The sequence below is a fragment of the Callorhinus ursinus genome, unplaced genomic scaffold (genome assembly GCF_003265705.2).
Source record: "Callorhinus ursinus isolate GAN/ISIS: 27379988/994484 unplaced genomic scaffold, GSC_fseal_2.0 scaffold56, whole genome shotgun sequence".
NCBI lineage: Eukaryota > Metazoa > Chordata > Mammalia > Carnivora > Otariidae > Callorhinus > Callorhinus ursinus.
In genome coordinates, this window is record NW_027397118.1 from 6,342,693 (window position 1) to 6,367,130 (window position 24,438).

The following is a 24,438-nucleotide window of genomic DNA, read 5'->3' on the forward strand; positions in this document are numbered from 1 at the left end:
TCTCATGTTAAGTTAAAAATAAATCCATATTTGAGCATTTACTCTGCTAGGTGTTCAAATTAAGATTGACAACCAACAAGATAAACACTCTAATGGAATCTTAGCTGCTGGAGTACAGATGCAGAAGTGATTAATCCTGCCTAGGATGGTTTTGGACATTTCCAAGAAAGGTAGTGAATTGGGTAGGTAAGGGATGGTGATGCAAAATTGTTTTGGTGTGTCCAAAGAATGAAGGTGAGTTCAGAGTAGCTGGTGTGGAGCAGAGAAAAGGGTCACTGGAGATGAAGCTGAGAAAGTGAACTAAGGACCAGCTGCAAACTGTCTGAACTTTATTCTCTAGGCAAGCAGGAGAAGCCATGCCATGGACTCTAGAAGATGGGTTGAAGAGAAGGAAGAATAGAATCAAGAAACCCACTTGGTCTCACAAAGGGCTATGACCACAGCAGAGGGAATGGGATTGGCAAGGCTTGAAAAACATTTAAAGAGATGCAAGTGAGATCTGCTGCCCTCCTGGGTGTTGAGAGCCAAGGAGGACCCCAAGATGGTCTCAAAGTTCTAGCTTGAAGGAGTAGGTGGGAAGCAAAGTTTCCTATTAATACAGGGAACTCATCATGTAGTAACAGGTTTGGTGTGGAGGGAGCAGAAAGTGGCATGCCCAGATCTTCTCTTATCTTTAGGATGTTCTAATACATGCATTTTTATATGCTGGGATCTTGCCTCTAATCACTGCTCTGGACAAAGAAAAGATGGAGTTGCTTCAAACCTGGCTGCTATCATTTGATTTACCTGCTATTTTGGGACTATTCTATTCGCTATGGGTATACCATTGCCTTAAATTGCATGATCATCTGGGATGTTCTATGTTGGTAGTTAGGAAAATATAATTCTTTAGAAGGACTCAAAGTAAGCTATTTAAATTCTTTCTACACTAACCTCTTTCTCCACACCTGCAAGTGTGACCTAGATCCACTTATCTAGTCCACTGTCAGACCCACACCAGAACCTCTAGGAGGTCACTGGACTACAGAATCAACACTAACCCTCTCCCTAGCCCATCTGCTATTAACTTTCTGCATTCCATTCCTGACCCTGATTTCTCCTGCCAACTGCAATTCTGAGAGCTGACAGTGGCAAGCTTGGCTTCCCGATACATCAATTTTATGTAAACTTATAAACTTCTAGAATATATTTGACTCTTTCCCCTGTGATACTAAGCCTCATTCTAGATAGCATTTTACCTTTGTTGTGAATAGTAAAGTTCTTCTAGTAGCTTTATTGTTAAGAAGTGCATAGACATGGGGTCTGATGATGGTATCTTTAGATACCAAAAAGGGGCTACCATTGTGCACTTGGCTAAAGAAAACACATTTACCAGTGAATGTCTTTCATTTATCAAATTCTCAGCCAGCACAAAAAGCTAAGGCCATGTAATAAGCACTATCCTACAATGCTACTCATTTCTGAAGACACAAAATGATGACTGGTAGCTTTAGAAATGTTTTCTGGAAACCAAATATAAGAACAGCTTTGTTACTGCATACCTATGGAAACAGAAGACACATAGTTCTTTATTCACTTTTGCTCCCTTCTTGAACAGTTGCCTATAAGGTGGTGTTATTCTCTACTAGACCATGAGCTCTTTGAAGACAGAATCAGGTTCTAAACCACATGTAAATCAATACCATCTGGCACAATGAATGTAATGTGACTGGGGCCAAATAAACGTTGGTTGAATTAATCAATAATATACAGTGAGAGAACTCACACCAGAAGGGAACAGTTACTCTCAGCTACAACAACTGGGCAAGTACTCTGCCACTGGTAGTACCAGAAGCAGAATCAGTGACTATTATGTAATATGGAAATTCCAAATTAAGGGATAAACTAGACTCATGGATAAGAAAGTAGTCATCAAACCAACAGTGTCTTGGAGATTTTTTAAAGCCATAACCGTGCTATATAAGCAATAAATTATGAAGGCTGAGCATGTGAATAAAACCTAATACTGTCATAAATTTTATGACAAAGTTATAAATGACATATTTAATGACATGCATAATTATTATTATGCAGCATTGTAGTAGACATTAATAATAAGCAGTCCAAGCCAATGCCTGTAAGAGTCTTTGTGTTCAACCAAACCAACTGATGGGCATTTTCCCCCTGTTTTTAATGGTTAATTCTCTGTACCTACTATAACTATCAGTGGTGAAGGGCTTTTCGGATATATGAATAATTTAATCCTCAATGCACAGACACAGAAACCCTAACTAAAGACAGTTTCAGCAGGTAAGGCACCTCTACCACCTAAAACACCTGAAGCAGAAGCATGTGGGAGCTCTGCCCACAGATACACCTCAGTAGCTCTAAAGGCTGGATCTCTGCCTTTATGAAAAAAAGAAACTAAAGAAAGCTTCTATGACCCAAAGGGGCAGACTGGAATTGTTGGGAAATAACAACCCCCACCCAGAGGCTCTCACTAGTGACTAAAGGGAATTTGTTATAAGACCTTTACCCCTGGGGTGCCTGGGTGGCTCAGTTGGTTAAGTGACTGCCTTCGGCTCAGGTCATGATCTCGGGGTCCTGGGATCGAGCCCCGCATCAGGCTCCCTCCTCAGCTGGGAGCCTGCTTCTCCCTCTCCCTCTGCCTGCTGCTCCCACTGCTTGTGCTCTCCTGCTCTCTCTCTGTCAAATAAATAAATAAAATCTTTAAAAAAAAAAAAGATCTTTACCCCTTAGCCTTCAGGGCAAGGGGAGGTCATGCTGAGGTGCTCCCAGAGTTGGCAATAGGCTTCCCACAGTGCTAAATGACTTATGAATGTGCCCTTTGACAGTTTTCCTTCCCTTGCTTCACTTATCCACTCTCTCACCAGTGCTTCATGGAGTCACCTTGCATATATATCACTTGCACCTGAATCCTTGTCTCCAGGTCTGCTTCTGTTCCCCCAGATAGTGTTCTGTCTTACTTTGGAGCTGCAACTTGGATGCATTCCCTTCCTCTAAGAGCTTTCCTACTCTACACACACACACACACACACACACACACACACACACACACACACACAATCACACCCAGCCTTCCTGGATACAGCCATCTGCTGAAGAGCTGTGCTATAAGCTTGTGCTTCTCCTGAGGGCAGCTCTCATCATGTCATGGGCTCCAGGAAGATGAAAGAATGTATGATCCTTAACAGGATGGAGAATGCTCTCTGGATTCCTGACAAGTTGGAAGGGGATGAGGGCAAGAGTCCACCTGGCTCAACAGAGAGGGGAAAAGAGAGAGAGAGAGAGAGCATGAGCTGGGAGTCCCATTGCTTAGAAAAGCTGCCCCAGGTGCTGATCTACAACAAGTATGCAGTCCACGTCCTATCTCTGGGTAATAGGTCTCCAGTGGTCCTGACATCTAGACTGACTCCCGGCTGATTCTTCTCAGGGAGGAAACCAGGATGGTGCAGAGACTTTCATTCTGCAGTTAAAGAGTTAGGCACAAGCAGCTTGATGAAGTCACGAAAGCACATTTATGCTAAAGTGTAAATGACTCACAGCTTCTTTTCTATTTTTATGGTGGTGAGATGCTTATGAGCATAAGGACACTAATGAACTAAAAGGGAAGGAATATCCCTGTCAGATAAAGGCCAGGGAAGGGGGAAGGTAGTGGTGACCAAGACAAAGCACACCTGTTACATCTGTCCAGCTCTACCTGTTACAGCTGGGGAAAAAAAAAAAAACAGACGCCATGTTTGGAGGTACACCGTCCCTGCTGCAGTAGGGGTGCAGTTCAGAGGGGTTACTGGTCAAGATGAAGACGCACAGGATGTTTCATTCCAAACTAGGAATGCCAACGTATAGAACACACCCTTGCCAGTATCAGAAGAAATCTGAGGAAGTGCATTGTTATAGGAAAGAACACCATCTGGTACAGAGTTTATAGACCAGCGCCACTGCTCATTACCGTGTAATTTGGGATAGGTCACTAGAAATCTCTGGACCTCAGTTTTGCCATCTGTAAAATAATAATAATTCTATCCATACTGCATATCTCATAAAGGTGGCAATGAGGTCATGTGATGCATGCCTGGAAGAGATGAGCTGCATACTAGTTAAGAACACCACCTCCGGAGTCTGACTAGATAGGTTGAAACCCCTGTTCAGCACGTTCCAGCAGGGCCCTGCGAGGTCTTGGGCAATCTATTTACCCTTGGTTTCCTTGTCTGTAAAATGAGATTTAAAAAATAATCATAAGATTATTCCAATGCTTCATTTAAACATGGCATGTATAGAATTTAGCCTGGTACTTGGTACTTGCAGTAGCTGCTAAAAGCGATATGTAAACTATATAGTACGAAATGGATGTTTAAGGCACTGAAAATAAACCACTTGCTGCAATAGTGCTGAGTCCAGAGGGCTAAAACCAGAGCATAAAAGGTAAATTATTTGAATATGTAAACACAGTATGCTTCTCTTTGCTCTGGTTACAGCGGGCTTACCCTATTATTAACGCTTGTTTAGTTGTTGAATTAGCTGCCATGAGGCCTAACATTTAGTTCCAGTTATTAGATTAAATATTTGTTTTGAATGGTATTTGAATTACCAGGTTCTAGATTTTTCTGGTTGGTAAAGTCTCCTTTTTATTTGGTGAAGAGGCTAAAGTCTGTATACTGATTTATAGAACAGATGTGCCATTTTTCATAAAACTATGGTTCACTGTAACATGGTACCTGTTGGAATAAACTTCTAAGAGTAAACTGGACTTTGGGGTGGAAACACTGAGTAGAAGAGATAGGACACTGTTTTAGGTATTTTTCCTCGTCAGCTCATTCTGCTTTAAGCATTCTGGTTTAAGCTGCTGCCATTCTCTTCTCCTTTGTTAAATAAATGGCTGAATACATTTCTAATTTACAGAGTTGGTTAACAAAAAAAATTTCATATTAAGAATTATACACTAAGAATCTGTAAAATGTGTAAACTAAATACACACATGTGACTACACTAAATTTTGCTCGAGTATGCTCACTTCTGCTCTTAGGCACATTCTATCACGCTTAGGTCTTCACGTAATATGAAGATAAGGCAGATGCATTTTGAAAAGCAAAACAAGAGTAAAACAAAAACACACCACAAGCAAAATCTTACACATCTCAAATTCATTATTAACCAAGTTTTAAATTTCAATAAGTTCAGTATGTTAAAAGTTTAGATGTCTGGGCGTTTCTGCCCTAAAACATGATCTCTGAGGGACTTCCATGTCGGTGTAATACAATGATCGTGTGACACTTTCCAAAATCACTAATCTGAATGCACCACATGAAGAAAGGTCATATTCTACCTTGTTCAAAACCTCGAGGAAAATGAGCTTGGTATTTTTATGATGAGGCTGAGTAGTGTCGTAGACATGCCAAGCCAATCAGCTTGCAAATGTAAAAAGAACACTGGTAGGTGCAGAGTTGGGGAGGGAGAGGTGGCAACAGGATAAGGACCTCTTAAGTGATGAGAAAGAAACATTCATATCTCAATGAAATGAGATTTTTAAAATTTGAAACTTAAATCTTTGAAATGACAAGGTCATATAAATGATCCACAGCTAAACTCACCAGGTCATCAAATGCTGTTAAATCCCCAATCGGTAAGAGCAGCGAGTACAATCTACACATTTAAACCCACTGGCTCACCTGGCACAGCGTCAATTCACTTTTCAGTAAAGTCAGTTATCAGTTTTGTAAAAGTACATATTGGTAAATTGTACATATCAATTTGTAGGCACCCTCATATAACCTGGTACAGAGTAAGCATTCTTCCTATGGTTATGAAATTTGGATGGTGTAGGGGCGCCTGGGTGGCTCAGTCGGTTAAGTGTCTGCCTTTGGCTCAGGTCAGGATCCCAGGGTCCTGGGATCGAGCCCTGCGTCAGGCTCCTTGTTGAGTGGGAAGCCTGCTTCTCCTTCTCCCTCTGCCTGTCCCTCTGCCCATGCCCTTTCTCTCTCTCTCTCTCAAATAAATAAAATCTTTTTAAAAAAAGAAATTTGGATGGTGTGAAAATTAGAAAAATAAATGCCCTATCGTTAGGCTGTGACCAAGATTAAGGCATGTCAATGTTACCTTTATCCACTAAAAGGCTAAAACCTAGATAATAAAAGGTAGTTGCAGTACCAGCAGCATTTCCCAAAATGTCGTATCACAAAAGTATCACTTGCATAATTGCTTATAGTTTATTCCTTTGCTTTCCTCTTTTATATGTGCATCTTTGTAACAATTTTTTTAAAAGTGAAAATATAATTGTTGTCATGTGAACAGCTGTAGAAATGATTAAAAGGTATGGAAAAACATAACATGAATGCCAATAATCTGTTTCTGGCAGTAATATATATGGAACACTATTTAAGAACCAAAGAAGAGAAAGAAGCAAAAAGGGAGAACGGTTTATCATGGTAAAAGCTAAACCTCATTGCTTAGTAGGAAAAAAAGATTTCATATTTAAAGTCAGTGAGACCTAACTCCTAGCTAGAAACACTATCCCACATCATTGGAGTCAGCAGGAGTGCCCTGCTGGAGGGGCAACGTTGCAGGACAAAGTGGGCAGGATTTTGGAGCTGGGGGACAGAAAAGAAGCCACCTCTGCCAGATGAATAACCTTGGGCAAACCAGTTTAACTCTGCCAGGCTACATTTTGGCATCCAAAAATCTGATATAACTACCCCAAAGCCTCATGTTGAGGTGACTATGTATTTCTCTGTGAAGGTTAGTTGTTTTTTAAATAGATAGCACTGGGTAAATGTAGGCTATTGTTTTGTATTGCCAATGGTCAAATACACTACATAATTCTTTTTTTTAAAAAAGATTTTATTTATTTATTTGAGACAGAGAGAATGAGAGAGAGAGAGCACATGAGAGGGGGGAGGGTTGGAGGGAGAAGCAGACTCCCCGCCGAGCAGGGAGCCCGATGCGGGGGGCTCCATCCCGGGACTCCAGGATCATGACCTGAGCCGAAGGCAGTCGCTTAACCAATGGAGCCACCCAGGTACCCCTATACTACATAATTCTATCCAACTATACAAACAAGTATAGGCTCCCAATGGTCTTTTCAATAGTCCAAGATTTATAAATAAAATGATTTTCTTAATGGGATTAACTTGATGTTTTTCTTAAACATGGAACCTTGAGCCCACCCTACAAAATAATACTTTGACTATAGCAATGCACATAGTAAAGGCTATCCTAGCTTCTAAGATGTCAAACATCATTCACAAAAGAGATATATTTGTTTTGGAAAGGAAAGACTTCTACTTTTACGTCTAACTATAAATGATTTATTGATAAATGCAAATCATAGCCTGTCTGAGAGGCACTCCTGTGAGAACATCCTCATGTGTGGTTTACAAGTTTAAGGAAGAGGGGAAATGCCTTGATGGTACCAATGGACATTATGTCTATTTTAATATTGTTAAAGGGAAATTCTCTTTTAGGCATTTAAGAAAACTGCATTAAAACAAGTTCAAGAATGGGAAAATACCACAACTGTAAAGAAGGTAAAAATAATTATAATCTTAACCAAAGATAATAATCAATCAACATGTTGACATATACTCTACCAGTCATCTTCTATAAATACATCTTCTAAAAATGCATCCTATAAATATAATTTTGCACCTGTCTTCTTCCCATTGAGTATCAAATACACTTTTCAGGAGCAATTGTTTGGAAACTGTCTCAAGTACACAAGGAAATATGTTTCAATTGAAATAATTCAGTGGCCAATGGAAATATCAAGTTCCCAATTTTTCTCACCTCATTGACTAGAAACAAAGGTTCTCATTTCAAATGAGTGGGAATAACCAAACTGATTTAGGACTCCAATTAACTTCTGGTTAAAAAAAACGTAGTTGCATCCAGCAACAATATTATGGGCAACAGAAGAAAAAGTAACCGTCTAAATTTGCACCAGGGTCATTTCTTCAGACAACCAAAGCCCATCTATTTCCCAGCTCCATGCTTCAGGCTTAAAATGGATCTCTCTGAAGCAATGACAGAATTTTTGCCAAGTGACTAGGATATAAACACCCTTTTGGTTGCACAGCAAGACATATGCTCTAAAGAAAAATGGTTCAAAATAGGCAAGTGGGTTTCTCTAGAATAAATGAGAGCCCTTGTAGGCAGCTTCTTCTTCAGAGCCTCATGACTTCATTTTCTTGGTAACTCTGTCTTCTCCACAGGTAATGGTGGCACACTGTTTTCATGATTCCTTACACTAATGAATTGCAATAAATTTGTTTTCGATATCCCAGAGAGCCCTAACTTCAGCCTTTAGGCAATGCTGAGAATGCACCCTATATTCTAGACTCACCTTTTGCACGGTGTACTCTCAGCACTATGGGCGATTTCCATGGGAGAATATTCTATTTAAAGAACTACTGTCCCAGCATAATACAAAAAATCACTTATGAAGATGCAAGAGACGTGGAAAGCTCTCAATTATGTTTACACAAGCACAACATCAGAGTCTCCCTTCCCTGTTCCCTAAGGGGGTGGGGAGAAGAGTACTCAGTTGTAAGGAAAGAAAGACATACAGTAAGTATTCATGTAGTCAGAGGAGTGGGAAGACTGAAGCTCCTCCAAAGGGGATGTACACATACACTTCCTGAGCCCAAGAGTGTGCTGTAAGGTCAGACAGGCATTGGCAGAAAGGAGGGAGGGACGGAAGGCCAAAGCAGAAAAACAGTTTCTATGCCCCCTATTTTTGACCTCAAACACAGACATCAAATTCTTCTCTTGGCATGTTTTAAAATGGAGTATCTTTAAAACAAGGAATATTTAAAGGGCACATTAAATTTTATTTTTAAAACTTCTCATAGACTAAAAATAAGTAAACTACTCTCAATTGACAAAATGTGCCAATGCAACATAATAAGTACCTTCATCTTTCATTTACAGGCAGCCAGATTCATAGTCCTTGAAGTCCCTTGAATTTAAAAATGGAAATGACAACATAAATTTATAATGTATATGATTTTATGATTAAATTCCAAGATAGAAATGAAAAAAATTTTAATGTCATTTTAAAAATTGCTAACTCCTGAGTTGGGATGTTTAAGGATATTTCACAGAAAGAAACTAGTTTCATAATTGTGTGCATCAATGAGATGGGGTCAATTTAGCTTTATTCTTAACAGTGAGAAGAACATGGTTGCCACAAAATCAAATCTCTTCCCAGATATCCTCCATAGAGGGCAGGAAGTCTTCTGTTTTATTCACTGATATATCCCTGATCCCCACATCAAATACCTGTCACATAGCGGGTGGTCAACACACATTAGTTGAATGAATAAATAAATACAGAAAATATAAATTTGGTGCATGCTGTGTTTGTGAAGCTGGGTCAATTGTGTATATTGTTATTGGGGTAGATAAATTGTCTTTGTTTTAAATTTGGGCATGAGGACTTTCAATGGAATATATCTACCAAAATCAAACAAAGACGTTATTGCCTGAACTTTTGTGCAGCAACAGAAGAAAAACCACTAGGTGGGTGCCTAGTCAACCTCAACATGAGTCTGGAGCAAGCCTGCGGCAGTGGATGTCGTTGCACCTGGGGTTCTAATTTTGGCATTCCTTCTACCTGGGCACCCAGGCAGGAGAAGAGCAGTAGCACTCATGGATTGGATAGCATGTGCCAGGTTCAGGCTAATCATGTGGATTATCTCATTCCATCCTTAAAATCAGCCCTTAGGGTAGATGTTTATTTTATTCCTACTCGTTTGATGAGAAAACTAAACCACAGAGAGTTTTACAGCTCATCAAAGGGCTCTTGCCTACTAGGCATGGGCATGAGGTTTTAGGCTTTGCATTCTGATTTTAGAGCCAACACAAGTACCACTGTGTTGCATGGACTGTCTCAGGGAGCTTACCCTACCCGGGGCCCAATTTGTAAAATGTAGGCAGCTAACTTGATAAAAATTAAGGTTCAACATTTAAGGTTCAAGACACTCCATGGTGAGGGGTGGGCAAAATGGGTGAAGGGAGTCAAAAGGTACGAACTTCCAGTTATAAAATAAATAAGTCCTGGGGATGTAATGTATAGCATTGGTGACTATAGTTAATAATATTGTATTGTGTATTGGAAAGTTGCTAAGAGAGAATATCTTAAAAGTTCTCATCACAAGAAAAAATTTATAACCATATTTGGTGATGGATGTTAACTAAACTCATTCTGGTGATCATTTCTCAATATGTAACAAATATTGAATAATTATGTTGTATACCTAAAGCTAATATAATGTTATGTGTCAGTTACATCTCAATTAAAAAACAAGACTCCCCAGGTTAAAGATCCAAAATTCTGATATTTATTTATCTAAAAAGGCCATAGAAGTTTCACTGCAGTAATACCCTGTCATCTTGGTATTGTTGGTGCATAATTATTAGGATCAATTTCATAGTAAGTGAGGATGGACTATTCATGAAATTTTATAATATAGTAACAAAACCATAGATAAATTTCAGTACATCTATAGATACTTAAAAACAGTTATACTGTACAGTATGTTACTACAACAACCGGAGGAAATAGTAATTCAACTGGGCTGTTCTTCTAGATCAGTAAACACTAAGATTTAATAGATATTTTCATTAAATTTATTCTAACTTTTGTTGCCACTTACTTGCCAAAGTTTTCTTTCTAATTGCTTTATGTTTCCTAACTAGCATTTACACTGTTTTGGTAAGGACCTCAACCAATACTGGGCAGTGGTGTGAAAATAAATGAAATAATTAAATTAAACGGACTAGGGTGCACCTCGTTGGCTCAGTCCATACAGCATGTGACTCTCAATCTTGGGGTTGTGAGTTCTAGCCCCACATTATGCCTAGAGATTACTTAAAAATATATATATCTTAAAAAAAGATTCCCTCATTAGTAACTATATATTGAAATATACTTTATCATGGTTTCCTTTCAATCCAGTATTTTAAAATTGAAAATATTACCTATGTTATCTAACAATAAAAATCTTATTTGTTGAGAATATGCACAGATCAAAGTTTACAAGCTTAAAAAGTAAATAGCAGTAATTGTCGTATTTTCCCAACAATAAAACACATTTTGGTAAGGTTTCACATTTTAAAAACTCAAAAGAGCTTTATGAGTTTACAAAATAATACTGTATTTTTCTCAAGATATTAACATATTCTTGTACTGCAGTTGGATAGGATGTAATTTACTTTGTGATTTAGCATTTGCTACTTTAAAGAATACTTCTTTTAATATTTTCACTTTAATATTCTGAAAATAGCATAATTACATCTACCAGAGGTTAATTTTTAAAACTTGACATGAATGGTTTTGTTTGAAATACACAACTTTGGTCATGTCATGTATCTAATCTGTTTTTGTAATAAATTAGGGTTTAATTCATAGTGATTTTCTATGAATCAACAAATAATTAAACAACTAATGGTTCCACAAGAGGATAAAAAGTATCAAATCTGTTGGTTCTGAAGGTGAAGCAAGGTTTTGTTCTGGTACAGTGTATCACTGAGATCCCAGGAGGAAACAGAATTAAACTCAAATAGTTCAAATGGAAAGATTTTTAATGAAGGGACAACCTACAGAGGTGTTGGCAGGGTCAGGGGAATCAACATGGGATGCTAAGAACCCGGGGATTGGCAAATCCCCCATCCTCAGGCAGAAGATACAAGGGAAGAAGAACGCTCCTGGCATGAAAGCTCAAGACCAAGAGAGGAGGAAGGGTCACTGAGTAGGAGCTACAATCCTGAAAAGGGGAAGCTACCACCAGAGATTTTTCAGGGTCATTTTTCATACTACCTGCACTCATGCAGGGAGAGGGCAGGAAGAAATATTCCAACTCTTCTCTCCCCTTCTCTCTGATCCTCTGCTTATACTATACTTCCATTGGCCAAAACAGAAGCCAATTAGAAGGAATCAGCTTCTAGGGGCAAGAACAGGAAGAAGAAGGCAGAGCAGTAGGAGAGCACAGAACTAGGGAGCCCAATCACGTATCACTGAGGTCTGACGCAAAGGAGCAAAACTAAGCATGCTCCTCTGACTTAATTTCTAAGAAAGCTACCAGAAAATATCATTTTGGGCAAAAATACAAAAACTCTAAACAAATAATCAGATTAAAAGTGGGCAGAGGACCTGAATGCACATTTTTCCAAAGAAGACATACAGAATGCCAACAGACACAAGAACCACTCATCATCAGGGAAATGCAAATTAAAACCACAATGAGCTATCACCTCACACCTGTCGGGATGGCTAGTACCAAAAAGATAAGAAATAACAAGTGTTGGTGAGGATGTAGAGCAAAAGGAATCCTTCTGCACTGTTGGTGGGAATGTAAATTGGTGCAGCCATTGTGGAGAACAGTATGGAGGTTTCTCAAAAACTTAAAAATAGAAATACCATATGATCCAGTAATTCCACTACTGGATATATACCCAAAGAAAATGAATACACTAATTCAAAAAGATATAGGCACCCCTATGTTTATTGCAGCATTATTTATAAGAGCCAAGATATGGCAACCTCAGTGTCCATCAATAGATGAATGGAGAAATAAAATGTAATACACACACATATGTATACACATATATATGTACTCCATTACATACACACACACACACACACACACACACACATACGTAGGTATGGACTATTACTCAGCCATAAAAAAGAATGAGATCTTGCCATTTGCAACAACATGGATGGACCCAGACAGTATTATGCTAAGTGAAATAATCAGAGAAAGACAAATATCATATGATTTCACTTATATGTGGTATCTGAAAAACAAATGAACAAACAAACAAAAAACAGGAACAGACCCATAAATACAGAGAACAAACTGGTGGTTGCTAGAGGGGAGAAAGGTGGGAAAAATAGGTGAAGGGGAGTGGGAAGTGCAGGCTTTGAGTTATGGAATGCATAAATCATGGGGATAAAAGGTACAGAATAGAAAATATAATCAATGGTACCGTAAAAGTGTTGTATGGTGACAGATGGTAGGCTACACTTGGGTTGAGCACAGCATAATGTAGAGACTTGTCGAATCATTATATTATACTTATGACACTAATGTGACATTGTGTGTCAGCTACACTTCAATTTTAAAAAATAAAAAACAAAAAGTCCTTTTTCTTCTGCATTTCCCCCCTTCAAGTTCTATTTAAATTCTTCCTTTTGTTTACCTCCTGGTAACACAGAAGTCTGTGGTTCAGAGTCCTCCAGTTAAACAGACCTTTCTCTAAGACCCCATCCTGAGAGCACGCTGAGCTATAGGAAGTCTACACTACTGTCAGTGAATGCAAAATCCAGGAAATTTCCCTAAGATCCCTATTAAGGTTGCTGATAACTTCTTCCAAATGTTAACCCAGCCACCCACCAATGATGACAACACTCACCATTTCTTCGACAAACGTCAAATGCATGTGAATTACATACATGAGATACCTGTTTGAATGTTCTCTAATCTATTAATTTCATGTGTGTGTGTAATTTTTGCATGTCTTCTGATTAATAGGATAAATGTAAACAAATACAGAGAATAATCAAAGCTACCACATGAGAACACAGATAGTCCCACTATTAAGAAGCCTTTTGAGTATATCCGGAAGTCTTAAATGGAGTTTCTCCAGGTACTCATCTCTGACTATCACGAAACAAGGTCCTGGAGGGCAGGAAGCATATGTGATTCATCTTTGCAGTAGCCACGGGTCCTAAAACAGTGTCTCGTGCATTGCAGGCACTCAATAAATGTTTGCTGAATTGGCCAAACCTTGGTTTGTCCCCATAATCAACTACCCCAAAAGCACACAGATAATTACTTCTTGGAAAAATTCCAACTACTGTTTGATGTTACTTATGTGACTTTTCTCTCAAGAGCAGCTCTGTGGGATTACACTATTTTTTTTCCCTTTGACCTTAATGGCATGTACTTGAACAACAGCTTCATATAAAATTCTTACCAGCACATACCACAGCAGATCCAGGTATTGTTTTAAAAACGGTGCTACTATCTCTCAATTTAGAAGACACATAGTCTCTCCCTCAGAATAGAGGCTAGAAAATGCAGAGTTTGGTATTAACATACATAAAAGCTAAATATATTGTGAATGTATTCTTTGATTTTTTAAGATCCAAGTTTTTTTAAAAGGAATTAAAACGTTACCACAAAACTGTTCTTCATTAAAAAGTAATCCTGCATTTAATAAGTGTCCAATTTTAAAGTTTATTTTGTAATGCAACTTTTAAAACTTAAACAGCAAAAATGCGGCATTTAAAATGAGTCTGAGTCGGCAAAAAAAAAATAAGGACATACCAGGAAGACAGGTTTGGGTGAAATTTAAAATCTTATTTCATACTTGGTACAACTTAGAATCATTTTTATATTTTATATAGTATAGATCCGAGCTTTAATTTGAAATGACCCTGACCCTTGAAATCCTAAACTTAACACGTCAGAACAAACTAGTCATTCTCTTCTGCTTTATGGGCAAATCAACTAAATACTAGTGAATTATACTGTTTGGGCCTTTGAACCACAGGACTAAGAGATAAAATGCTGTTTGATGTATATAAATACTAGAGAATACATTTTGATTTAATAAAAGGACGAGTTCATTGTACATCCAATGACAAAATATTTCCCCTTTCCTGAAAATGCTCCCTTATTCTAAAAATAGGGGATTCCTTTTTTCCAAGTGTGTGGGGTGAATGGGATCAAGATAGCCATTATATTCATGTCTCAAAATGCACTGTGGTGGGAAATTCAGAATGCAGTGAAGGGTAATAAACCTTTTACTTCATTGAAACAGAAGGCTGAATTTAAAGCAGCAGGTAAAGGATATAAGAGCAACAGTATACATTCATTATTTGCAATCTTGTAGTTGCCTAAATCTCTACAATACATTACTTTAAAAGCTTCAGATCAACGGTTTTATAATAGTTTACCAATATTTCAACACCTGAAGAGTCTTAACAGGTTAAAACCTATAGTCTTAAATTTCAAATATGACCTAACTCAATCTTTTTATTTTTTGGATGTTCTCTCTCAAATTTCCATTTGTTTTTATTAATCGATAAATGATGAAGAATTCTAGGTGTCTATCCACGAAGAAATGAAAATTTTATCTTTTTAGGAGCCTAAAAAATGAATAGAAAAAAGTCAATTCCAACATAATGTTATCAAAATAACCTTTTAGAATAGAATGTTACAATTACTTAATTATTTACACTTATCTGGCTCTACCATTCAAAGTGCATCCAGGCTTCAAAGCTAACCCTTAAGTAACGCCATGGTTGACAGCGTCTCATTTCATTGTTTAGCTGACGTCTTAAAGATCCAAAAGGACCAAGACAAACACATCTATTGTTTTGGCTACCGTATCAGTCTTCATCACTGTTGTTTTTGGGTGAAATACATTGCAGCTGACCCTTGGTGAGAGACTAAAATAGACATGTGTTGTTTCTGCCTGCCCAGCATCCCTTCTGCAATTTTCCTTTGGAGAACCCCCCTAGTCTAGACAGTGTGCAGCTAACACCAAATGCCTTTTCGGAGGAAGACACCTGAATCAAAGTTTACTCAGGAGAACAGTCCCTTCTCTATGTTCAGAAAGGGGCAAGCGACTCAGACTGCCCCTATAAGAAGAGCCCTGAGACCTGAGAAGTCATCTCTCTTTCTTGCTAGGACTAAGTTGATAGTAGCATCTAAGGAGCTATCATTAGGAAATGACTTATCTGAAAATGAAGCCAAAACCAGAAAACAGATCTTGATAACCTTGACTGGCAGATCCAGCCATGTTGCCACTGGCAAGATGTACTTGTAGGCTTTTTGCGTTAACCAGATAAAGTCCTTTATACTTAAGCCAGTTTGAATCTGCTTCCTCATTTGCAGCTAAAAGAATCCTGGGTCTAAAATGAGACAACGCTAAAAATAAACACGACTGCTTTTGAGGTTTCTAATGGATTTTCCGCCCTATACATATTATCTCATGTAATCACCACAACTCAGGAAAGTAAATACCTATTAACATTAAATTAATATTCATTATTTTTTGAACACATACTATGTGGAAAAGGGATGGAGAATGCTAGAAGAGTGATCAGTCTGAAATCTGGTGACCACAGAAGTCTCACTTGCATGGGAAAAAAAGCGGAGGTTACGTATCTCAAGTCATTCAATAGATAGTCATCAAATGGAAGATAAACAGCATATAGCAAAGCCAGGGTGCAATTGTTGCACTAATCCCTCAATGATCAATTAGGAGGCTCCTGAAACAGCCCAGGCCAGACAAATGAATGCCCAATAGGTAGCCCTATGAGAATGGTTCAAACAATAGGACAGAGATGGAGTCAAACTAGATGTCGGGGGCGGGGGGGGTCCCAAGTGGGTGCAGCTGTTGTCACTGGAACAGGAGAAGAAGAAAGGGGCAGAGTTCGGGAGGCAAGGAAGGGGACAAGGTGTGGGTCAATTAAATATGCCTGTAGGGTACATAAGCTACAAGGTCCAGCAGGCCCTCAGGACGACAGGCCGGGGCTGCAGAGAGGCGGAGAGAGGAAATGCAAGATGGGGCATCACTGGCATATAGATGGCAGTTCAGGCTGGGGCACTGCCCTGCTACAGCCTCGCCATGAAGAGAAGAGGAACAAGGAGCTGGCCACAGACCCCCTCCAGGTAATCTCAGTCCGGCTTGTGAGCTCCATGAAAACAGGCTTTCCCGAACAGGGCTGGTCCTCAGGAAAGATCTGTGAAATGACTGAGTGTAGAGTATACCGTAGGTTCTGCGTGAGTGCTTCCCCAGGGACCCTCCGCCGCCGCAGCCGCCAGCTATCCTGGGTGGCCGCTATACTGGATGCAGTCTCATTACTCAGCCCTCACCTCTTAAATTAGTTCATGTTCTCACATTAGGTGTAATCGCTGGTGGCAACGCTTTCTGGGGATGTCTCAAAAAGATTGGAGTTGAAAAAAATATTTTTGTGTCATTTTAATTTAAAGTAAAATTGTTGCCTGTTTCCCTACCCTTTCCCTTTCTCCTGGCAAGCCCAGTGACCCTGGCAGGCCTCCAAACAGAGGCGGGTGTCGGAGATGGGGTTCCCCCCAGGTAATTCTTTAGACAGCTAGCAAAGTCTCAAAGAAACAAAGGGAGGTTGAGAAGCTGAAAGGCGCGGCTACTGGCGATTCCGAGACAGGCTTCCCCGCGTGGGGGAGCGCGTACCCTAGGGGCGGCAGACCCCACTGGTGGCAAACCCTGATGTTGAAAGGAAGTGCAGTCAGTCTGCGCCCCCAGATCTTGCCAGATCGCCGGGCTTGTGCCGGGCCGCCTCCTGCCGCACGTCCGCTCTGGCTCCGCTGCACAAGCAGGTTCAAGGTCGCCCGGGGGTGACCGCAGCGCTAGTTGCCCCGCTGGCCAGCATCCCCACCCGCCTCTGCTTGGGGTCCGGAGCCGGCGCTTCTGCTCTGGACGCGACCGAGAGGTCCGCTCGTCCTTCTGCTTCCGCCGGGTTAACTGCCTGCGTTCAGCCTTCAGGTCTCCGCCTGCCGGCTCCTCGGGCTGGAACGAACCCTTCCCCTTCCCCTCTCCGCAGCTCCCTTTTGCCTGCCACTTAACAAAACTGTATTTTTGCTTCCCCGTTTGTGATTACGTGTGTGTGTAAAGTTCTGAGTCAATGCGTGAGGCAAAAATTCTTGTAGGGTCAAAATTAGTCTTGAAAAATTGCCCATAAATCACAAGACTTGACGTCTACACGCAACGCTTGATGTGCAGGTACACGTGGATTAAACAAGCAGTAAAGGGGCACAGTACATAAAAAATACTCATGCAATGTTAACCTGTAAGTGCAAAAGAGAAAATGCGATCAGGTAAATGAGACTGCGTGCGGCGCCACTGTACTTGTCACTGCCTAGTGTGCTGGACTGTAAGAGGCACGAAGGCAGGCCTCGTCTGCTTCGGCTCACCACGGCATCCTCAGCGCCCGGCCCAGTGCCTGGCACTTCGTACACGTTCAATGATCTATCCCGAATAAAAGAACGAAGGAAGGAATGCACACTCGCTGGGACTCCACGGCCCACAGACAAGGGGGTTTGAGAGGCGGGCGAGGGCGGCTGGGCGAACTCCCCATCGCGGTGGCCGCAGGCTGGGGAGGCGGCGCTGAGACTCGCCCGGAGTCCAGCAAGCGGGCTCCGGACCGCGGCACCTGCACCTCCCCCCGAGGCCACCGAGCACGCCCCGCCCCGTCCCGCCCCGCCGCGCACGCACGCGCCCTGCAGCCCGGCCGCCCGGCCAGCTCGCTCGCCCAAGCTCACCCGCGCGCCGGCTGCCCCTAGCGCCTGCGCCCGCTGGGGGGCGCTCCCCTCCCACCCCGCGCGCCCACACACGGGCTCCTCACGCGCCCCTGATTCTATTCCCGACCCTGGGCGCGCGCACCGCCTCCTACCTGCGGGCTGGCGATTGGAGGCGGGTGGAAGGGCTGAGGGGGCTGAATAAGACGCTGGCATGAGGAGGGAGGCGAAAAAGCGAGCGGCCGCGGCGGACAGTCCGGGCACGGGCGCGCGCGCGCGCCCCCAGTCCTCGCTCCCTCAGTCGACTCCCGGCCAGAGCCCAACCCTGCTGCCGCGCGCCGCCCGCCTCGCCGCGCCTAATAACAACGGCGCCCGGGGTCAGGTGGCCGAGCGCGGACAGTGCCGCCATTGGCTCAGCGGGGAGCGCGGCGCGTCAGGATTGGTTGGGGGGCGGAGCCTAGGCCGGTGCGGGGGCGGAGCTGTGGAGGGAGGCGGGCTAGGAGGCGGCGGGGGCGGGGCCAGGCGGCGGTCCGCGCCTTTGTGCCCGGCGCGCGCTCTCCGCCGGCTCCGGCTGCTGCGCCGGCTGCATCAATAATTCAGAGCGGCGGCGACGGCGGCAGCGGCGGGTGCGAGGAGGAGGCGGCGGAAGCAGCGGGGACCGAGCGGCAGCGGCTATGCATCCAAGTACGGCCGGGCAGCCGCGGCACCCCTGAGGCCCGGGCGGGGCTCCGGGAGCATCGCGCGGGGGGCACGCTTGCCTGGGAGTGCAAGGAAGAGCAGTAGTGTCCGGAGCGGCGTCTGCGAAGCTTCGAACGGAGCCGAGGAGGGGGCTTCGGAGTGGGGCTGGGGCGGGGGGGGCGGCTGGCGCAAGCAGCCCCCGGGGGGGGGGGCGGGGTGGGCGCCGGCGTCGCGATGCTGGGCGTCGTGGAGCTGCTGCTCCTGGGGGCGGCGTGGCTGGCGGGCCCGGCCCGCGGGCAGAATGAGACGGAGCCCATCGTGCTGGAAGGCAAGTGCCTGGTGGTGTGCGACTCCAACCCCACGTCCGATCCCACGGGCACAGCTCTGGGCATCTCTGTACGCTCTGGCAGCGCCAAGGTGGCTTTCTCTGCCATCAGAAGCACCAACCACGAGCCGTCCGAGATGAGTAATCGCACTATGATCATCTACTTTGACCAGGTGAGTGCTCCATGCAGACTGGTTTGCGGGGCGGGGGAGAGGTGGAAGGTTGGTGTTCAATACACTCCACGGCTCTGCAGAGGCTCGGGGACAGGAGTTCGGGACTGACTCTTGTCTACTCCCCTTCGTTCCTGTCTCTTTATAGGTACTAGTGAACATCGGGAACAACTTTGATTCAGAACGCAGCACTTTCATCGCCCCGCGCAAAGGGATCTACAGTTTTAACTTCCACGTGGTTAAAGTCTACAACAGACAGACCATTCAGGTCAGCCACCACCTCAGGGTCGGGCCCCGGCTCCGTAGGGGGCTATGAGCCGCAGGAGTGAGCGGGCCGTATTGGGGTGGGCGATAGAAGGGGCAGCAGCATGTGCCTGGGGTTGCTTGGTTGGACGAGTAGAGGGGCCTCACAGTTCTGTGGCTTCAACTGTTTCTTGCTTCTTTAGCCGTCTCTTGGAACCTAGTCCCCTTCCCACACAGTTTCCTGCCTTCACCTTCTGGGCCCCTCCAAAGAGGTTCTCCGCCTTTTCGACAGGACTGCAGGGATTTCCCATAGCGGTTACTGGTTAGCATCAGAGACAGTTCCCTCTTCCCAGCAGCTTTCTGCGACCCTCGCCTTCAGCACCACAGACAGTATCCCCATCCCCTGTCCCAGCTCGAAAGCTGGGTGCCTTCAGCACCAAGCTCAGGGGGGTTCCTGGCATCCCTCTGGGGACCGACTCTGGGTTTTTGAACCACCAGCGCCTGAGCCCTGGCGGTTGAAGGGTGGAGAAAGAAGGGAGGGGGTGTAGTGCTACTCCCTCCCGGCTCCAGCCGCGCTCCAGCCCGCACGCACGGGCTTTCCAGGTTCCCGAAGGTGTCCAGCTTTCCTTTGGGCAGATACAGAAGGCAGAATGCACAGCTGGGAAGAGGGCGCTGGGCTGTTGGCTGCTGATGCCACGGCAAGGGCAAAAGCAGGCAGTGGTGGCACGGCTGGATCTGGGATAGGAATTGAGCTGGGTTTGGGGATGAAGCACAGAGTGCAGCACTGGTGAAATTTCTCATCAGCCAGAACCCTCGCCCAGCTTCTCCACTCTGTCTCCACAGTTCCAGGCAGCTAGGGCCAGGAGGAACCAGGGTTTTTGTTTGTTTGTTCTCCCAGAAACTCCAGTTGCCTGAGTTCTCTTTGAAGGGGGGGGGGGTAAAAGTATCAGGGCACCTGAACCGTCTACGGGTTCATTAAACTGGATAAAAGAGCGCAGTCGGGATTTGCTTGGCACGCTCAAAGAATGAAAGTGACTGTCTTTTGGGGGGCAGGCCCTTCCTGTCACCCAGTTTGGCTGTCTTTCGCCCCATTGGACCCTCAGCAGTAAGCAGCAAAGCTCCTTTTTCTACCCCCACCCCTTTCCACCATGTTCCCAGGCCTTTATGGCTGCTAGCCAAGTGCCAAAGGTTCGCGTCTTTACCGCTGCTTCGGTACCCGCCTAGGTTGCTCCTCTGAAGCAGGCCTTTCTCTTTCCCAGGTGAGCCTCATGTTAAACGGGTGGCCAGTGATTTCAGCCTTTGCTGGTGACCAGGACGTGACCCGGGAGGCCGCCAGCAATGGAGTTCTAATCCAGATGGAGAAAGGCGACCGAGCATACCTCAAGCTGGAGCGGGGGAACTTGATGGGGGGCTGGAAGTACTCGACCTTCTCCGGATTCCTGGTGTTTCCCCTCTGACTGGCTCATCGCCACCGGAATGGAGGCAGGGAGAGGGCGAAGGCAGGAGGAAGGCAGGAGGGGGAATGAGAAAGAGGCTGAAATTGAGAGGATGAGAAAGCGGCACGACTTGAAACTTCCTACATGTTACCCAGCTGTATCCGGGTAAAAGGTGCGCGCGGGTGGTCGGACTACTCTGTCCGTTTCCTCATTAGGAGAAGTAAATTCCGCTTAGCTGTGCGCACTCCCATTTCCAAAAATAAACTCGTCTCCCCCATTCCGGTGGAAGTAATCAAGAGAGAGAGACTGCCTTGTCATTGTTTCTACCCCCATGTTCCTATTCTCTACAGTTTATACAAACGAAACTTTGTATTTCACTGTATAATGTGAAATATCTTCCTCCTCAGACCCCTCTGAATCTTTCCACCTGCTGAAATCTAATATGCCTCTCCCCTCTTTTTAGTTTGGAGAGGGAATAAGATTTTTGTTTTGTTTTGTTTTGAATGGGGGAGGTAGTTTTAATTTGGCAAATATTGCTCTTAAAACACCGCTCAAGATTTAATTAGCTGAAGATACTTTGTGTCCTCCGCTGCTTGTTAGCAGAGAAGGGACTCACTTTAGGGGTGACTGGTTCAAAAATATATATAAATATATATCATTTGTATTCAAAGAACTCTTCCCAGTGGAAACTGGCTGTATTTCCGTATTTCTATGTCCTATTCGGAGTGATCGTGAAATCTAAGGCTGCTTGATGTCTTGATGCTTGTCAATGCCCTCGTGTTCTGTGGCTCCAGTAAATGCCAGGAGGTTCTTCCGGACGCTTCCCTGTCCTCTGTAACATACGTGTGAATAGCCGAGATTTAATTTTGCTTTAACCCAATAAGGTTGAAGTGGGACTTTTATTTTTCTGGAACAGCTTTCTAAACTCCGCATCTTTCCCAGCTGCGAGGTTTGGGGGCGGGCTGTGGAAGGGCGAGGCTCAGAGGCGCGGGAAGTCGACTTGGTGAAAACGCAACCCTTGGTGAGAACGCAGCCCGAGAAAGGCCGGGGCTCGAGCGCAACCTTGCGAAGCCGGCCTGCGCTCCTTTTTGCGCCAGGTCTAGAGCCAGCCCAGCATTCGCCTGTGCTCCCTGCTTTGGCCGAAATCTTGTTAGGCCCGGCGCCACTACCGGCCTGGAAGCGAAGTTTGGATTTTCCAAAGTCCAAATGCATCAGGAAGAATCCCAATTGGAGGAGCCGGCACGACTCCCACGCCTCTGCCCCTGGATTTCCCCACCGTGCGCCCCACAGTTCCCGAAGCAGCGAATGTTTTATACCACCGCCTCTGAATCCCGAGTCCGCCCGCCGTATTACCCGGGCGCCCAGGACCTGTGATTGCGCTCAATGCAGGACTTTCACTCAAGAGGTTCGTCCAGGAGTTTTGATTGTATCGGAACATAATGTGAAAGCAAAACTGAAATAAACGACTTCGTTTTAAGTCTGGAAGTATGACCCAGTCGCTTCAGCAGCGGGGAGGTCGGGCGCCAGGAAGCGGGTGCCTGCCAAAGGCCTGGGGCAAGAGTTTGGGCCTGGATAAGCACCTCTGGCTTTGATCCTTTTAGAAGTTTTTTCCTAGCCGAGATTCAGGGGTGAATTTAATTGGCTCCTGGGGGGTGGAGAGAAGGGGTAATAATAGCACAGTAAGCAATGTTTCTCGTAATTCCTGCGGCTCGTCTGATTGAAATTCACCGAGCACGCGGCCTTCCTTGAAACGCGGACCTGTTCTACCTCCGCGCTCAATCCAGGGGGCCCGCAGCCCTAACCCTGCTCTCCGAAGCCCCAGCGGTTTGGGGTCCCCAGGGGGATAGCTAGGGACTTCAGGAGTGAGGAGTGCTTCTATCTATCCCACAGTTCTCTCCCCATAGCCAGTTCCCAGGGAAGTGGGGATGAGGTGCAATCCTGAACCCTAGAGAGATTTAAAAAGAAAAGCTATTCTTTTTAAAAAGGGACACTTTAAAAAATGTTTTCTCCGCATTCTTCTGGTTGGGAGGGGGAGATCACGGAGAACTGGAGTCTTCGGCGGAACTAGCTCCATCCAACCGCTCTGTTCCTGAACAGCCAGTCCGCCAGCCACGCACCCAGGTGCACTAGGTACTCTCCTCTCCGCCTAGGATGAGGGCTCATGGGCCCTGCCGGTTGGGTAGTCACGACCCAAGGAAGCAGAGCCCCTAACATGCCAGTCAGCTTGCTTGCTGTGGGTGGTTGGTCACCCCTCCTCCTGGGGAGTGTACCACCAGCGTGTCTGTCTAGGCTTTGGGACCACCAGGCTGTGCTCCAGCTGGGTGACTTTGGCAAGTCCTCCTCTGGCCTCAGTTTGCCCAACTGTATAAAGACAAGGAGGAATTAAAAAATCTTCAAGAGTCCCTCCTGCTCTGAGATTCCAGCCATCCTCTGTTACTTGAACACAGGCTTGCAGTTCTTTGGCCTGGGTTTAATGAGTCCTGGCCGTCACCTGCAACTGATCTGGCTCCTGGGGGCAGTCTCCTGAATGCTAGGCCTGAGGCTGGGGTGGAGGCAAAGAGGAAGCTTGCCTATCCAGGAACTCAGGCTCACCTGGAGCCCCAGCTCTGAAGCCTGGAAGGTGAACCAGAAGGGAGCAAGTGGGCCCCAAGAGGGACAGAGAGGGAAAGTTATCCCTTGATTCTGTCCTGGTTCTAGCTGAGGGAGGGCCCCTGTCTTCCCAAAGGTCTGATTTTGGCATTAGAGATCCTTTTCAGACTGGCTCCAGCCACTGCTGATCCCTTCCCTCCGCCATTTGTTGAGCCCATCTCCCACTCCTGTCTTCATGTCTCTGCACCTGCTGTTTCTTTGCTTCAGTTGGAAGCACCCTTTCTTTCCTCTACTTTTCAAAATCCTGTCTTTCTGGGGATCTAAGCAGTTCAAGTAAGAACCTGCCTCCTCTGGGAAGCCTTTCTGTAGCTGCTTTTCCAAGGTTCACTGCCCCCTCCTCGCTCTCCCAGCAGGCCTTGTTTGGCACTGGTTGGCAAGAGAGATACCTGGGCCTGGGCCTGCCTCCTGCTCTGCAGTGGGTTCCAGGGGTTAGTGGTACCCACTCCAGCAAGCTCTCAGAAGTGCTAAGCAGGCAGTCCTGCCCCAGAAGCCCCAGGGGAAATGTGTTCTCCACCCTCCCCTAAACCACCCTTATCTTCAGGCCTGAGCCTCCCATCAGTCTGGGCGGAGATGTGGACAGCTCTCCCCAGGGACCTAGAGTTGGAGTTAGAGGCCTCACTGGGGCAGGGCACTTGTCAATTGGGCCA

At 44.7% G+C, this 24,438-nt stretch overlaps 2 protein-coding genes across 4 annotated transcripts in view; one reads left to right on the top strand and one right to left on the bottom strand.

Annotated features, from left to right (window-relative positions):
- Positions 1–18,691, bottom strand: part of CUNH16orf78 (chromosome unknown C16orf78 homolog) — a 131,513-nt gene extending 112,822 nt beyond the window's left edge. For all 3 annotated transcript variants that reach the window (XM_025852441.2, XM_073884384.1, XM_073884385.1), the window contains exon 1: positions 18,446–18,691. The gene's annotated coding sequence lies outside the window, so the exon portion shown is untranslated. The remainder of the gene's footprint in view (positions 1–18,445) is intronic.
- Positions 18,692–18,829: 138 nt separating this feature from the next.
- Positions 18,830–22,619, top strand: CBLN1 (cerebellin 1 precursor). Its single transcript, XM_025852446.2, has 3 exons — positions 18,830–19,466; positions 19,612–19,731; positions 20,966–22,619. Exons 1-3 carry the CDS (start codon positions 19,203–19,205, stop codon positions 21,161–21,163), a joined length of 582 nt encoding a protein of 193 aa, XP_025708231.1. The 5' UTR covers positions 18,830–19,202; the 3' UTR covers positions 21,164–22,619.
- The last annotated feature ends 1,819 nt before the right edge of the window (positions 22,620–24,438 follow it).

Coding starts and splice junctions, on each gene's coding strand:
- CBLN1 (XM_025852446.2), top strand. CDS start 19,203: ATGCTGGGCGTCGTGGAGCTGCTGCTCCTGGGGGCGGCGTGGCTGGCG. Junction 19,467..19,611: donor TGATCATCTACTTTGACCAG/GTGAGTGCTCCA, acceptor GTCTCTTTATAG/GTACTAGTGAACATCGGGAA. Junction 19,732..20,965: donor ACAACAGACAGACCATTCAG/GTCAGCCACCAC, acceptor TCTCTTTCCCAG/GTGAGCCTCATGTTAAACGG.